We start from the raw sequence: 12,829 nt of genomic DNA on the forward strand, positions 1-12,829 counted from the left end.
AGGTTCGAATTGCTCCAACAACAAATATTTATATTATTATTTACAGAGATACAAATAAGTGTTAAGGTTCGAATCATATCAAAAATAAACATTATTCAATATTAAAATAATGCACTCCCCAAACTTTCAAATTCGAATCCATCCGACAATAAAATTTTGTATTTCTCATGTTCGAATCACACCGTAACAAACATTTATATTATTTATATACAATTTTATTATTTGATAAAATCTTGAAATTATACACATTCAAATCAAAAAAATATTCATATTATTTAAAATTTAATTATTTACATCAAATTTTTAATATATATATATATATTTGTATATATATATTAAAGGAACCTGTGCACCGCACCAGTTTTAAGATATTATTATATAAAAGTATTAAATTATACTCCTCCATCCCCTCATTTCTTTACATTCCGGGAAAAGTGTCCGAAACACATTTTAAGATGAATATAAGTATAGTTTTATTTTTTTTAAAAAAAATCTTTTTATAAATGAATAAACTTAAACGTCCAATTTTTATTTAAAATCATAAAATCGTAAAATTAAGTTATGAAATTATATTTTATTTTAGAAGTCAATACTGACTGCTGACTACTGAGAGACTCGGAAATGACATTTTTTTCAAATTTTTTAATCGAACATTAATTTCCAATCAAGGCAAAACACACAACCTCATAAAACCTCCAGAAATGAGAAGCGTGTGAGAGAATATCGACAGAAAGTGTGAGCGTGATTGAGTGTGTAAAATACCTACTTTACTCTCCGGCGACTCTCCGTTCTCCTCTTCGCCGTCGATCATTCTCAAGTAAACCTAATTTTATCTACATTGTTTTTTTACTCTCTTTTATTTATTCTCTTAACCGATTACTCACCTACGCTTTTTTGATTGTTTTATTCTCTTATTCATTAATTTATTGTGATTGTTTAGGCGATGAATTTGATAATAATCTCGATTGAACCTAATTTTATTTACATTTCTTCGCTTTATAATAAACTGTTTAACCGATTGGAGTACTAGTACGGTGTGATCATCTCGTATTTTTTTATTTAGTGTGATGTTTGGCGATTAATTGGATGATACTTGCGAACGTTGCGAGGAAAATCTGTTAGTTGGAGACCTTGTATGTATGTGTGTGTCTGTATAGGTTGTTCGCGGTCTGTGTACTAGTTTGCATTGCTATATTTGCCCTGACTATCTCTTCGCCCATTTATTTGTTTAAAATTGTTTATAGTATGGCTTTGTAATTTCTCTGTTGTTTATAATTTTACATGTTTGAGTACGGAAATGCTATGCGCGTGTGTGAATGTGTAGATAGATAGTGTGTTTAGTACATCAAATTCACCTCTACATTTTAATTCACTGATATTTTTTAGTGAGATGATCCTTGAATCCATTTGATGTTTTGGTAGAGTTAGTTGAAAAGGTTAGATGAAAGGTTTCCGATGCACGTGTGTTTTATGGACATTTCACTGGGAAATAAGACGAAATGCTATGTAGTAGTTGTGTATGCACTTAGCGATCTGTATTGTACCTGCAGCTTATTTGAATCATATGACATTTGGAGTTTTCCAGACTTCAGAATTGACATATGAAAGGCACAGCATGTTAAATTGTTGCATTACGCTACATCCTTTCTTAGTAATGGTGTTTCAGGCCCGTCCCATTAATAGTGATCATGAATGTATAGGTTGCTTTACAGATAGTGTTAGATTAAGCATTTCATTTCCAACTTGAACGCCAATCCTTGGTTTACAGAGTGATGTATTCTCTGTGCTTCAAAATTATATATGCATTGATTGTACTTGCTTCTTCTGACGTGAAGGATGAAGATGGAACTGCTTCCTGCAAACAATTCATATCATGATGACGATAGCAAGGATTTGGAAATTTTACTTGAAGCTTTCAGTTCAGTAGTGTCTCTTGAGGATATAGCATCGGCTTATTGTCAGGCAGGGCGCGATGTATATTTAGCTAGTGAATTGCTTTGTAATCATAATGGGAGTATCTCATCTTCTTCTGGATCCAAAGATGATCCTGATGGAGCTAGTTCTTCTAAATCATCAACTGAAAATTTTCCTGAAAACTCTTGTGTAGAAAGAAATTCTATTTCAGCAAAGCAAAGGACTCGTCCTGTTTCACTGGGAACTGTTTCAGGTGTAATTGGAAAGGAATACTCCAAGACAAAGCCTTCATCTTATGAGCAACACACAGTGAGAAAACCGTATAAAGTCTACTCAAGTGAACTACCACCCTCTGAGGTATGGGGTGAAAATCCACCCAACAGTGTCGCGTCTAATGAAACAATGAAAGAGGATGTTGAGGAATTCCTGTTTAAAATGCTCGGGGATGGATTTAAACTTGACATGGGTGTCATCCGTGACGTCTTAGGTAATCATACAAATTAAATTATTGCAAGGTTTATATGCTGAAATGGAGCATGTGATATATGAATTTCTTTTAACAGTTTTTCTATCACAATGGTTAATAAATGACTCAATATAATTCTTTCTGGGTTATCATTCTCTATCTTAGCTTTTGTAGTAATTATTTCCCTTTTTACCATTATAGTATGGTCGAGAGTTAAGTGTTTGGTTCCCTACATATTAAATTACTAAACTCCATTAATGATTTATAATTTACCTGTCACTTATAAATTGCTAAATGATATAGGAAACTATCATCTAGTTGATTTGTTATTTTATTAACATAATGTTTTTTATGTTGTGTGTTGTCAAACTATGTATTTTAGAACTGAAATGCAGGTCTCATAACTAGCAAATTAAATTTAAAGGCTTCTTATGAAATTTCTTGGATGTATATAAAAGGTTGTGAAAGGTTTTCCTGTTTAGAGGATTCTCGCTCAACATATAGGTCAGTGTAATATATAATATATAATTGAGATTTAAGCATAGAAGATTTTCACTTGCTTAGAATAAAGTTATCTACTTAGGCTGGATATAGATCCTGAATTGCAGATCCCCCCCGCCCCTCCACTTGGTAATGCGAAATGCAAAAATTTAATACTCAGTACACATTTGCCATCACTGAGGCTTGAAACCTCGGCCTTTTGTAAGTAAGGACGAGGGATATCCCCTAGACTTGCAGATCAAACAGTTTCTGTCTGGGGATGACTTTTGGCAACATAGTATCTGCTTCTGGATGTTCTTGGTTGACCCCTTGGGCAAGCAGTTAAAAGTGGACTCTTGTGGTCTTGTGTGTATTTTGTATGTTGAATTACCCTACTGTAATCCATATATTGAAGGATGTATTGGGTTTGTAAGTATTGATTTGTATTATATATTTCACATGAATATTTGTTTCTCTTTTCCTTGCCTTTTGGTTTCCTCAGGTCACACACACGTCCAAGTATTCTCTCTCTCTCTCTCTCTCTCCCTCCCTCCCTCCCTCTCTCCCCCTCCCTCTCTCCCTCCCTCTCTCCCCCTCCCTCTCTCCCTCCCGCTCCCTCTCTCCCTCCCTCTCCCGCTCCCTCCCCCTCCCTCTCCCTCCCCCTCCCCCTCCCCCTCCCTCTCCCTCTCCCTCCCCCTCCCTCTCCCTCTCCCTCCCCGTCCATGTGTGTGTGTGTGTTCGATTGAGTACTTACTACTTAGTTCGATGTTTATGATTTCATGATTTCTTATGAACTATTAATATTTGTGTTTATATCTTATATTGTATTGATTACTTTGTTTAAGGCCGGTAGGATACATGAATTCTATTTTCAATATATATATATATATATATACGTTTTGTGAAAGACTTTTTTCCAGGCTACCGACCTAGTTTGGTACAAAATTCATATAGGTGAGTTGCAGAATTGTTCTTGTAGCACGTGTGATGAGATACTCGTTATATGGCTTATTTGTATTGTCGAAACTTGTTTAGAAAAAAGCTTACGTTTTCCCTCCTTATTTTCTGATAATGTTACTAATATCAATTAGGTTAAAAACTCTTAATGAGTTAATGTTCTTTTCGGTGTTAGATTATTTAATTCCTCGACTCTTGTCATCTTGTATATCTGTTTGGGAACCATATTACCTTTTTATAATGTATGATTTGCTTATGTAAGGCACACCATTTTTAATCTGTAATTTTATTACTAAGTAGTCAATTTAAATTGATTTTCTTAATATTCTGTGTAATAACGATCTTAATTATGCAGGATTTTGCGGTTATGATGTCAACAAGGTGAGTCCTCCTCAGTTTGATTTCCTTAAAATTTTCCCAATAGAGAGACTAGCTTCAGTTTAAATTTGCTATAGTTTACTTCTCACGCAGTCGGGTTTAACTATTACAAAATATAAGTGAAGAAATCTATGTATACTTTTACTTTGTCCTTATATATGTTTTAATAATTTTAAAATGTACCTTTTTTTCTGATCTGCAAATGTATGGTTTTGATGGGCATGTAGAGTATGGAGACACTTCTGGATCTGTCTGCATCAAAATTGGACGAGAATGGTGGCTATTCATGCACGCTTGCTCAAAAAGTAAGCTTCGGATCAAATTAAATTGAAGTATGATGCATACTATCTAGATTCAGTTGTATAGTCATCTGTCGCAGATTAGACTATTTTTAGGACATTGTATCTGTCTCCCTGCAGGCAGATTTTGGTACGTGCTAACTATTTATATAATACCTAATATTAATTTTGGGTGTAATGTCGATAGCTAAAACAATCCTGTACTTGGTGGCTAAGAATCTGCATATTATGTGGAGGCTTCTATCTTGTCACCTATGTGAGCACCTAGGTGTTCAAGTTGGTCGGGCATCTTCTTGACAACTAGCGCTGATAGTAGAGTACGCATAGTCATGAGTGTAAAAGTACTCTCTATTGCACGTCCAAACTGTAAATATACTTTTTTTCTGAAAGTTGCTTGAAGCTAAATTTTCTTCAAGCTGGTTGGAGACACACGTACTACAATCATTCTTTCACAAATTTTTGTACAGACGTTTTAGGGATGACACAATTGTATTTAAGTTGATATTTACTATTCCTGGTATAATGAGAAATTTTAGAAGGCAGAACCCCATGGAGATACTGTCTTGTACTTGAAAGCATTGGAGGGTTGTCATAATTCGATGATCACCCTATACTAAAGTATTGTCAATATTCTAAGTTTGTGGAATTTTCTTTTGTGCATGCATATATGTGTTTTATGCAATAGAATTTTAATTAAAAGAGGGGAATGAGGATTCGGACCTATGACCTTTGGTCATGGGCGGAGGAAGGATCCTTGCCACTAGGATATCAAAGAAATTAGGCAAGTAATAATTTGCATATGATACCATAAAGTGTAAGTTGATCATGTCTTCCACACTTCTTGCAGAATTCTATTGAAGCAGAGGGGTTTCCATCCATCAACTTGCAGCCCAGAGGTTCCGCAAAAAGGTATATCTAATATTACCGGGGAAGTCTATTCTTTCAATCAAATATTGAGTACAAAAGTGGTGGAATATCTCATTTGACCTTGTGTTAAACCTGCAGTAGCGAGACGTGTATGTTAACAGGAGTTGAAACAGATTCTACTAAACTAGAGAAAGACACCTATGATCTCCAGAAAGATATCTTGAACTCATTGTTTAGTGCCTCTAGAAGAATTGAAGAAGCACCAAGAAAAATAATTCGTCCAGCAACAAGTAGGACAGGAAGATTTGGTAGACTGGTTCTCGAGCCTCCAGAAGACATACCTATAGGACCTAGGACTTTTGCAAAACCAAAAGTGACCAAGGCTGGTAAGCATTCTTATCTGTGTGGGTGGTAAAATAAGACCAGGAGGATGCAATCTGCAACCTGTAGAATCTAATTTGTAGTTAGTCTCTGTAAATAGTTTCTTAAAATAACCCGTTGATTATTTTTAATCATTTTACAGAATCGCGGACTATTTGATTCCACCCTCTTTGTTGTTTTATTAATCCTTATGAAGTGAACTACCAGATGATAATGGTAGTCCATGGTTTATCCTACTTTAAAGATAACACAGCCTTCTTTAGAAAACCGGTATTAACTCTTTTTGATGTAAACTGTCATCGTGAACTACCATATAAAGATATGTCATATAAGCTACAATGTCACTTCAATTTAGTGTCTATGGTTTAAGATAATGCTTTTACATTCTGTTTGCCATTTGGCTAATTAGTTTGAGCCAGTCTTACTGTTGGGCACTAATTTAGTCACTTTATCAAAACCTTTAAATTAAATGAGTGCTGCTAGGTAGCCACATTTCATCCCATTTACACTTGATTCGGAAAACTCATATTCTAGTAATAGTTGGTATTGTTGTTATGTTGTCGGTTTGCAGAATGCAGATCCTGCATTTTCCTTCGATTTATACCTATAGCTTCTCTTCATTGAATTTTGTTTGTCCGTGTGGCAATTTGCATGTTGAAGCCGATGTAAGTGATGATAGCTATGATGTCTTGCGAAAAGCTCACAAGGAGTATTTTACTACAATGAAAGAGTATTACAAAGCAGTAAGTTTAGTTTTAAAGAGAAATTTTCAATCCCCCTTGGTTGATGCCATTAACATAATTTTACTCCTGGCAGGCTACTGATGCATTTGTGAACGGGGATCGTATGCTGTCAGAAAAACTGATGGAACAGGTAGATCTTCAAAGGATTTGTAGAGTTAAAAGCTTTTCCAAATTGTTACTATAATGAGTTCTAAATTTAAGTTCCTTACCCTGCCGAGTACTGATAAAATTCACCCATGTGAGAAGGGCTCAGAATGTTGTCAACCATTATTAGCTTCTACCATGTAGTTAATATTTTCTTATTTTACCTTAAAATTTGAATAGAATTCTGTTGCGAATTGTTTCTGAGTTCTTATTTATTCCTTCTATCTGTTTCATTTTCTTCTTTTCCACTAGCCCTGTGCCTACTAGATAGTCAATGCTACTAATTGGTTACCGTGATATGTTCTTATTTTTTAATTTATAAACTTAGCATAGGAAGTTTGTGTCAAATTTTGTTTTACCATGCTAGTATAGTACTCTATAAACCTGTCTTAAATATACTTTTGGTTCATCTTGTTTTACAGTTTGACTACTGTCCCTTGTATCTAAATTTCTTAGCTATTTTTCTTTCAAATTATTCATCTTACTTCACTTACCACTATATAGGCAAAAGTTCATGTCGTGCTAGTGTTATCAAGTGATTTCACATGTAATTTTTGTAACATATAAGACACCTAGATATAGGTTTTAAAAGATGGCAGTCCCCTCTCTGTACCAATAAAAGACCAATGTAGTAAAACTCGTGCTAGTGTTATCGTATGTATCTTATCGTTAACAAGGCAAATAATGAAGAATCTATTGGCTAGAACAAGTGTATAACATACAGCTGTCAAAGATTATATCCTTGGTTAGATTAAACTCTTTTTTTCTGGATGCATACAGGGAAACTTTTTTAAGAAGAAAGCCAAAGAAGCTGATAACAGGTCTACGGAGAAACTTCTTGAAACCAGGTTTAGGCAAAATCCATTTTTGTTATATTTTCACTTTGTTTTGTAATTAGAATAGTCTTCAAGTTGTATTATTTACTGCAGTGATGAGGAAGAAGTGGTGCTCCTTGATTTGCATGATCATGAGCCAAAGGAAGCTCTACGTTCTCTGAAGTGTCATCTAACTTCTCTCTCTGGTATTGCGTGTAGGTCACTGCCTTATTCCTTACATTCATTATCTTGGTTTTAGTTAGGAAAATGTCATGGTTTCCTGCTTCTGCTTTTGTCAGCTATTCCGCATCTCAAGGTCTTTGTTGGTAGCAATGATAATGATACTAAGCGAGAGGCTCGCAAAAACCGGGTATGTACTTAAAGCCGATGCTGCTACAGTGCTTCTATTATGATAAACTCCAATCAACTAAAATATTCATCTTTTGAAATACTCCTCCATTTCTAATAAGTGTCGCTTTGACTTTGTGCACGTTTTGAAGGTTTACAAAAAAGTGGCTTCCACATAAGTTTTACAATTTTTTTTTGAATAAAAACTAAAAAATTAATTTGTACAGGTCAGTTTTTTGCACCTTAAAGTACGTGCAGAAAGTCAAAGCCGCACTTATTTTGAAATAGAGGGAGTATGCACTTACAATTTTAGTAATTACCTATCGACTTTAGCATTTATTTTCACTTTTTGTTTTTCATGCTTGGGGAGAGAAGAGTGAGTGTGCTGTAACTCAATGACATTAGTGGAGTATTGAGCTTTAACATGTTTAATCAAGCCTTATGATTGTACATGGAACAATTGTCTAATCACCCCGAAATTATTGGACAAATTATAATATATTTTGTCTAATTTAAGTGCTAGCCTTCCTTCCCTTCCACTTTGCAGTGAAACTTCGATTCAGTTTAGCTCTTTATATTGCTTGTGATATCATCTTTGGCCTGTCGGTATTGTCTTCGAAAAAATGGGCTTCTTTTTTATGTCAAATACTCAAAATATGGATGTGTATCCAGACTTCTATACACAACTGCCATGTAGTTCCCAAGTTTGGTTTCGTGGCAGAATCAATTTATTTGTGGAGGTATTTAGCAAAAAAAATAAAATTATTTGTGGAGGACAAGCAGAATCTACACAGTACTGTGTTGGGTTTGTGGGATTTACAATTCAGGACTGTATACATATACCAAAGATGCACGTGCCTCCTTCAGATATGCATATTCCACAATTTGTGCCCGAAATTTTGAAAAAGGAAAGCTTTAGTATCACCTAAAATAGCTTAATAGAGACAACAATGAGTTGATAATTGTTATTTATTTTGTGTGTTATGTGTACATATCAGAAAAAGAAAATAAAAAATTCAAAGCATATCTTGGTAATATACGCATGTCATTGGCCTAATTTTGGTAAACATTTATAAATTGGTGTTTGTGTCCTGGATTATTGTTGCAGATTATAGAGCTGCTGGAGAAGGACTCAATAGAATGGACTGAAGAAGATAGTGGCCAGATTATTGTTATTAGAGTGGACAAAGTCAATCCAAAACGCCTGAGCTTTGCAAAGAAAACTTAGTCTTGTTGATTGGCATAATACAAGTGATATGAGCTCTGTACTTTTGAGATATCAGTTGCTTCCTGGGAGGGTGTTAAGCACCAGTTATTTTTGGGAGAAGACATTTTCGATACTTTTTTTGGGATACTAATACTATATTGTTTATGATTAATCCGTACAGACGGCAGAAAAGGATATATGAATCCACCGCAGCCCAATTATGTTATATCAAAAATTTGAACTTGTTTCATGAAGGGAATAATCTGTGAAATGACATATACTTGCATATTTTATGCAAATTTACAGAAAAAGGAATCGATAATTTGTACTGCATGCAATACAAACAGGAAAGGCACAACCCTAGACCTTAAGATCGTTATAGGAGGCAAGAAATATGTTTAATAGACTTGTAAAACTTGACATATACACGAGGCATTAACCTTCTTAATCGAAGGTTTAACCAATCAAAATTTTTGGAAACCTAGTTAATCGTTGTATTTAACTAACAAAATTGAAATTAAAATTAAAATTAAAATCATCACCATAATTAAGCAACGTAATTAGTTCTACAACACACCCCTTGAACCTACTTAAACAACTACTAACAATCTAAAATAAGACTCATTATGAAACCAACTTGGTAAGTTAATCTTCATTGCCATCTTCCAGTTGATTCTATTGCTGCATTTCAGGGTCTGGGAGCGGGACTTCTACAAGTGCCAAATTCAATTCTTCATTAACTCGAAACGACCATACTTGCAGGTCTGAGCCAACTTCAAGATGATTACTTGTTTGCATTGCAGTCCAAGAACCGCACAAAACATACCAAGGCGATTTGTTCACAACCCACTTTTTGAAATCAATATGTGACCTCTTTAGATTTGGCTCCAGCACCGGAACTTGCATTGGCACTATTTTACCTTTCGCGTCGCGTTTGTCCAGAGATAAGTTTTCAGCTTCTGTAAGAAAATCTTTGGCTTCTTCTCTAGTTTGGTTGGTGGGAATATTAAGCCTGTTCTCTTTTGGGTTCAGATCAGTAGCAGAAAGATTCTTCTGTATCAACAATCTAACATCATTACCCCCCAACCTTTGAATTTCATCAGCAAACCTTACTGGCAATGGTGCAGTTTCCACAATTCTATTTCTCGCCTTATAATTGTTACTCCTTGGTTTCTTCTCATTCTTTTCGGAACCCTCGGAATCTTCATCTTTGAAATCATACCAATTTCTTTTGTTTCCAAGAACCCTCTCTTTCATTACCTGATCATAATACTCAAAATCTTCGTCTTTCGAATCATAGCACTTTCTTTTCCTTCTGAGAACCTTCTCTGTTACAACCTGGTCATCATGATCACCCCATGATCTCCTCACATTAGCATACTCGTAATATCGAGAGAACGAAGAAGTCTCTCCTCTACTCTTCTTGCAACCCCCCTTGAACAACTCCTCTTCTGAGATACGACAAGTTCTTGAACTAGAAAATGGCTGTTTGTTACTTTCTTGATGATGAGTAGTTACAGGCCTCTTTTCTAAAGATTTATCATAGCAATCTCTTTCCATTCCAAGAACCCTCTCTTTCCCCATCTGATCACAATACTCAAAATTTTCGTCTTTCAAATCATAGCAATTTCTTTTCTTTCCAAGAACCCTCTCTGTCACAACCTGATCATAATACTCAAAAGCCCCGTCTTTCAAATCATAGCACCTCCTTTTCCTTCCAAGAACCTTCTCTGTCACAACCTGATCACCATGATCACCCCATGATCTCCTCACATAAGCATACTCGTAATATCGAGACGACGAAGAAGTCCCTCCCCTACACTTCTTACGTGCCCCCTTGAACAACTCTTCTCCTGAAATACGACAAGCCCTAGAGCAACTAAAGACTGGCTCTTTCTCTTTGTTAGTTTCTTGATATTCACCTACAAGCCTCTTTCCCAAAGATTTATCAGCAGCACAATGAGTATCGAAAATCGAAAGATTGTTCTGTTTATGTTGATCGTATAACTCACAAGCAACCCTACAAACTTCAGCCAATTTATCAAATTCAGACATGGAACTCGACTTGTGTTCGCTTCCCTCCAAGTCTTTATGTGTCAAATATCTCACATTGCCTTTCTTCATATTTCTTGAATTGTATTGTATAATGTTAATGTATGTAAAGTAAACAAATAGAAGGGCGTGTATGTATGGAAGTAGAGAGGATGATTGTCTGTGTATAAGGAAAAAACAGAAGGGTTCCTAATGAGATATATATAGCGTCTGCGGGGACTTTCAATTTTGTTTCCAATTGGATTTGTAATAAGTCGTGGTCAATCAAAGTCAAGATTTGTCAAGATTTAGAGGCAAGCTTCCCATATCTTACATATTTCAATTTCTAAAAGAATTTTAATTTAAACTTACGTAATAAAATCCTAATATTTATGCACAAATTTAAATAGGGCTACAATGTGTGCTAGACTGCTGGCCTTTCCGGGTATAGGTTAGACCTGACAAATCGTTCGTGTCGTGTATTTCGTGTTTCGTGTACTTGAAGGTAAAACACAAAATCGACATGTTTAGGGTCCATATAATTTCGTGTTCGTGACTTTCGTTTCGTGTCGCGTTTTCGTGTAAAATTGAATATTAATATTAATTAAAATAAATAAATAAAATTATAAGTTTTTAGGTAAATTTTTTACAAAATATATTTAAAATATATATTTAGATGACATTTATATACATATTATAAAATTAAATAGTTGTTTTAAAAATAAATATACATATATCTATAATAAAAATACATATATTCATTATATTTAATGATAATATTTATTTATTTCGTATAGTTCGTGTCGTGTACTCAAAGGAAAAATGAAAAACCTACACTAAATCTCGGTTGTGTACTTTCGTGTTCGTATATTCCCGTGTCGTGTACTAAAAAGACAAACACAAACATTAAATTTTCATATCGTTTCATGTCGTATAAGTCATGTCGTGTCCAAAATTGTAGGATCTAGTATAGGTGCCGTAATAGTTGGTTATAAAAAAATTATTTTCTTGTTTTCCTATTTTAGAGACGGGGGTTTGAGAAAAATGAATAATTTCGTTCGTGTAAACGGACAAAAACAAATTTATTCTGTACTCCATAAGTATTAATATGCAGTTAGGGATTGGTACTATTTTCTACTCCCTCCGTCCGGTCGAGATATATACATTTGGTTTGGATATGTAGGTTAAGAAAAAATTGAATGTTATAAGAAAAAGTAAAAAAAATGAGTAAAGTGATTAGATCAATCAATATTTAATATATAAAGTTAGTAATAGTGGAAGAAACTAGTGAATGTAAGTGAGTGTGGTTAATTTTTTATACTATAAAACTTTTACTATTTTTGTTAAGTTTTTAAATGTATAGAATTGAATGGAAATCCCACAAAAAAAATAAAGGTGTATAAAAATGAATGAAACAGAGGGAGAGAGAGTATAAGCAGAGCGAGTATAAGCGCCGTGCTTCTCTGTAATTAGAACGGCCTCTTCATAAGAATTTTTTTTATTTGTTTTATATATCTTTATGAATTTTTTTAATTTATGGATAAAGTATGATAAAGGGCATTTTACATTTCCATATCAAAGTAAAATTTAGTAATAATTAGTAGTTTTAAAAAAATTGAAATGTCTGACATACATAAAAATAAATATAAAATAATTTAGTAAATAATTTATGTATAGCCTTGCTTTTAAATAAAATTTAAAAATTAAAAATACCCAAGTTGTAATTATTATTATTTTTTGCAAAAATACAGTAAAACCTTATATGCAATTTTTATGCATCATATTTAACTCATTTTAAC

At 34.1% G+C, this 12,829-nt stretch overlaps 2 protein-coding genes across 3 annotated transcripts; one reads left to right on the forward strand and one right to left on the reverse strand.

Moving 5' to 3' along the window:
- The first annotated feature begins 660 nt into the window (after positions 1-660).
- LOC141711612 (putative nuclear RNA export factor SDE5) lies at positions 661-9,253 on the forward strand. Of its 2 annotated transcripts, none has more exons than XM_074514186.1 (12): positions 661-817; positions 1,836-2,401; positions 4,173-4,198; positions 4,423-4,500; positions 5,342-5,403; positions 5,500-5,747; positions 6,403-6,485; positions 6,559-6,615; positions 7,410-7,477; positions 7,559-7,659; positions 7,744-7,814; positions 8,901-9,253. In XM_074514186.1, the coding sequence occupies exons 2-12, from the start codon at positions 1,837-1,839 to the stop codon at positions 9,018-9,020; spliced, it is 1,479 nt and encodes a 492-aa protein (XP_074370287.1). In that variant the 5' UTR covers positions 661-817; position 1,836; the 3' UTR covers positions 9,021-9,253. The 2 variants fall into 2 exon arrangements, with proteins under 2 accessions (XP_074370287.1, XP_074370288.1); XM_074514187.1 differs by having other exon boundaries at positions 7,559-7,650.
- A 146-nt stretch (positions 9,254-9,399) lies between these two features.
- On the reverse strand, positions 9,400-11,262 carry LOC141710574 (uncharacterized). The gene has a single exon (XM_074513137.1). The coding sequence runs from the start codon at positions 11,121-11,123 to the stop codon at positions 9,675-9,677; it is 1,449 nt and encodes a 482-aa protein (XP_074369238.1). The 5' UTR covers positions 11,124-11,262; the 3' UTR covers positions 9,400-9,674.
- Positions 11,263-12,829: the final 1,567 nt, after the last annotated feature.

The sequence above is a fragment of the Apium graveolens genome, chromosome 3 (genome assembly GCF_009905375.1).
Source record: "Apium graveolens cultivar Ventura chromosome 3, ASM990537v1, whole genome shotgun sequence".
In the NCBI taxonomy this organism is placed as follows: domain Eukaryota; kingdom Viridiplantae; phylum Streptophyta; class Magnoliopsida; order Apiales; family Apiaceae; genus Apium; species Apium graveolens.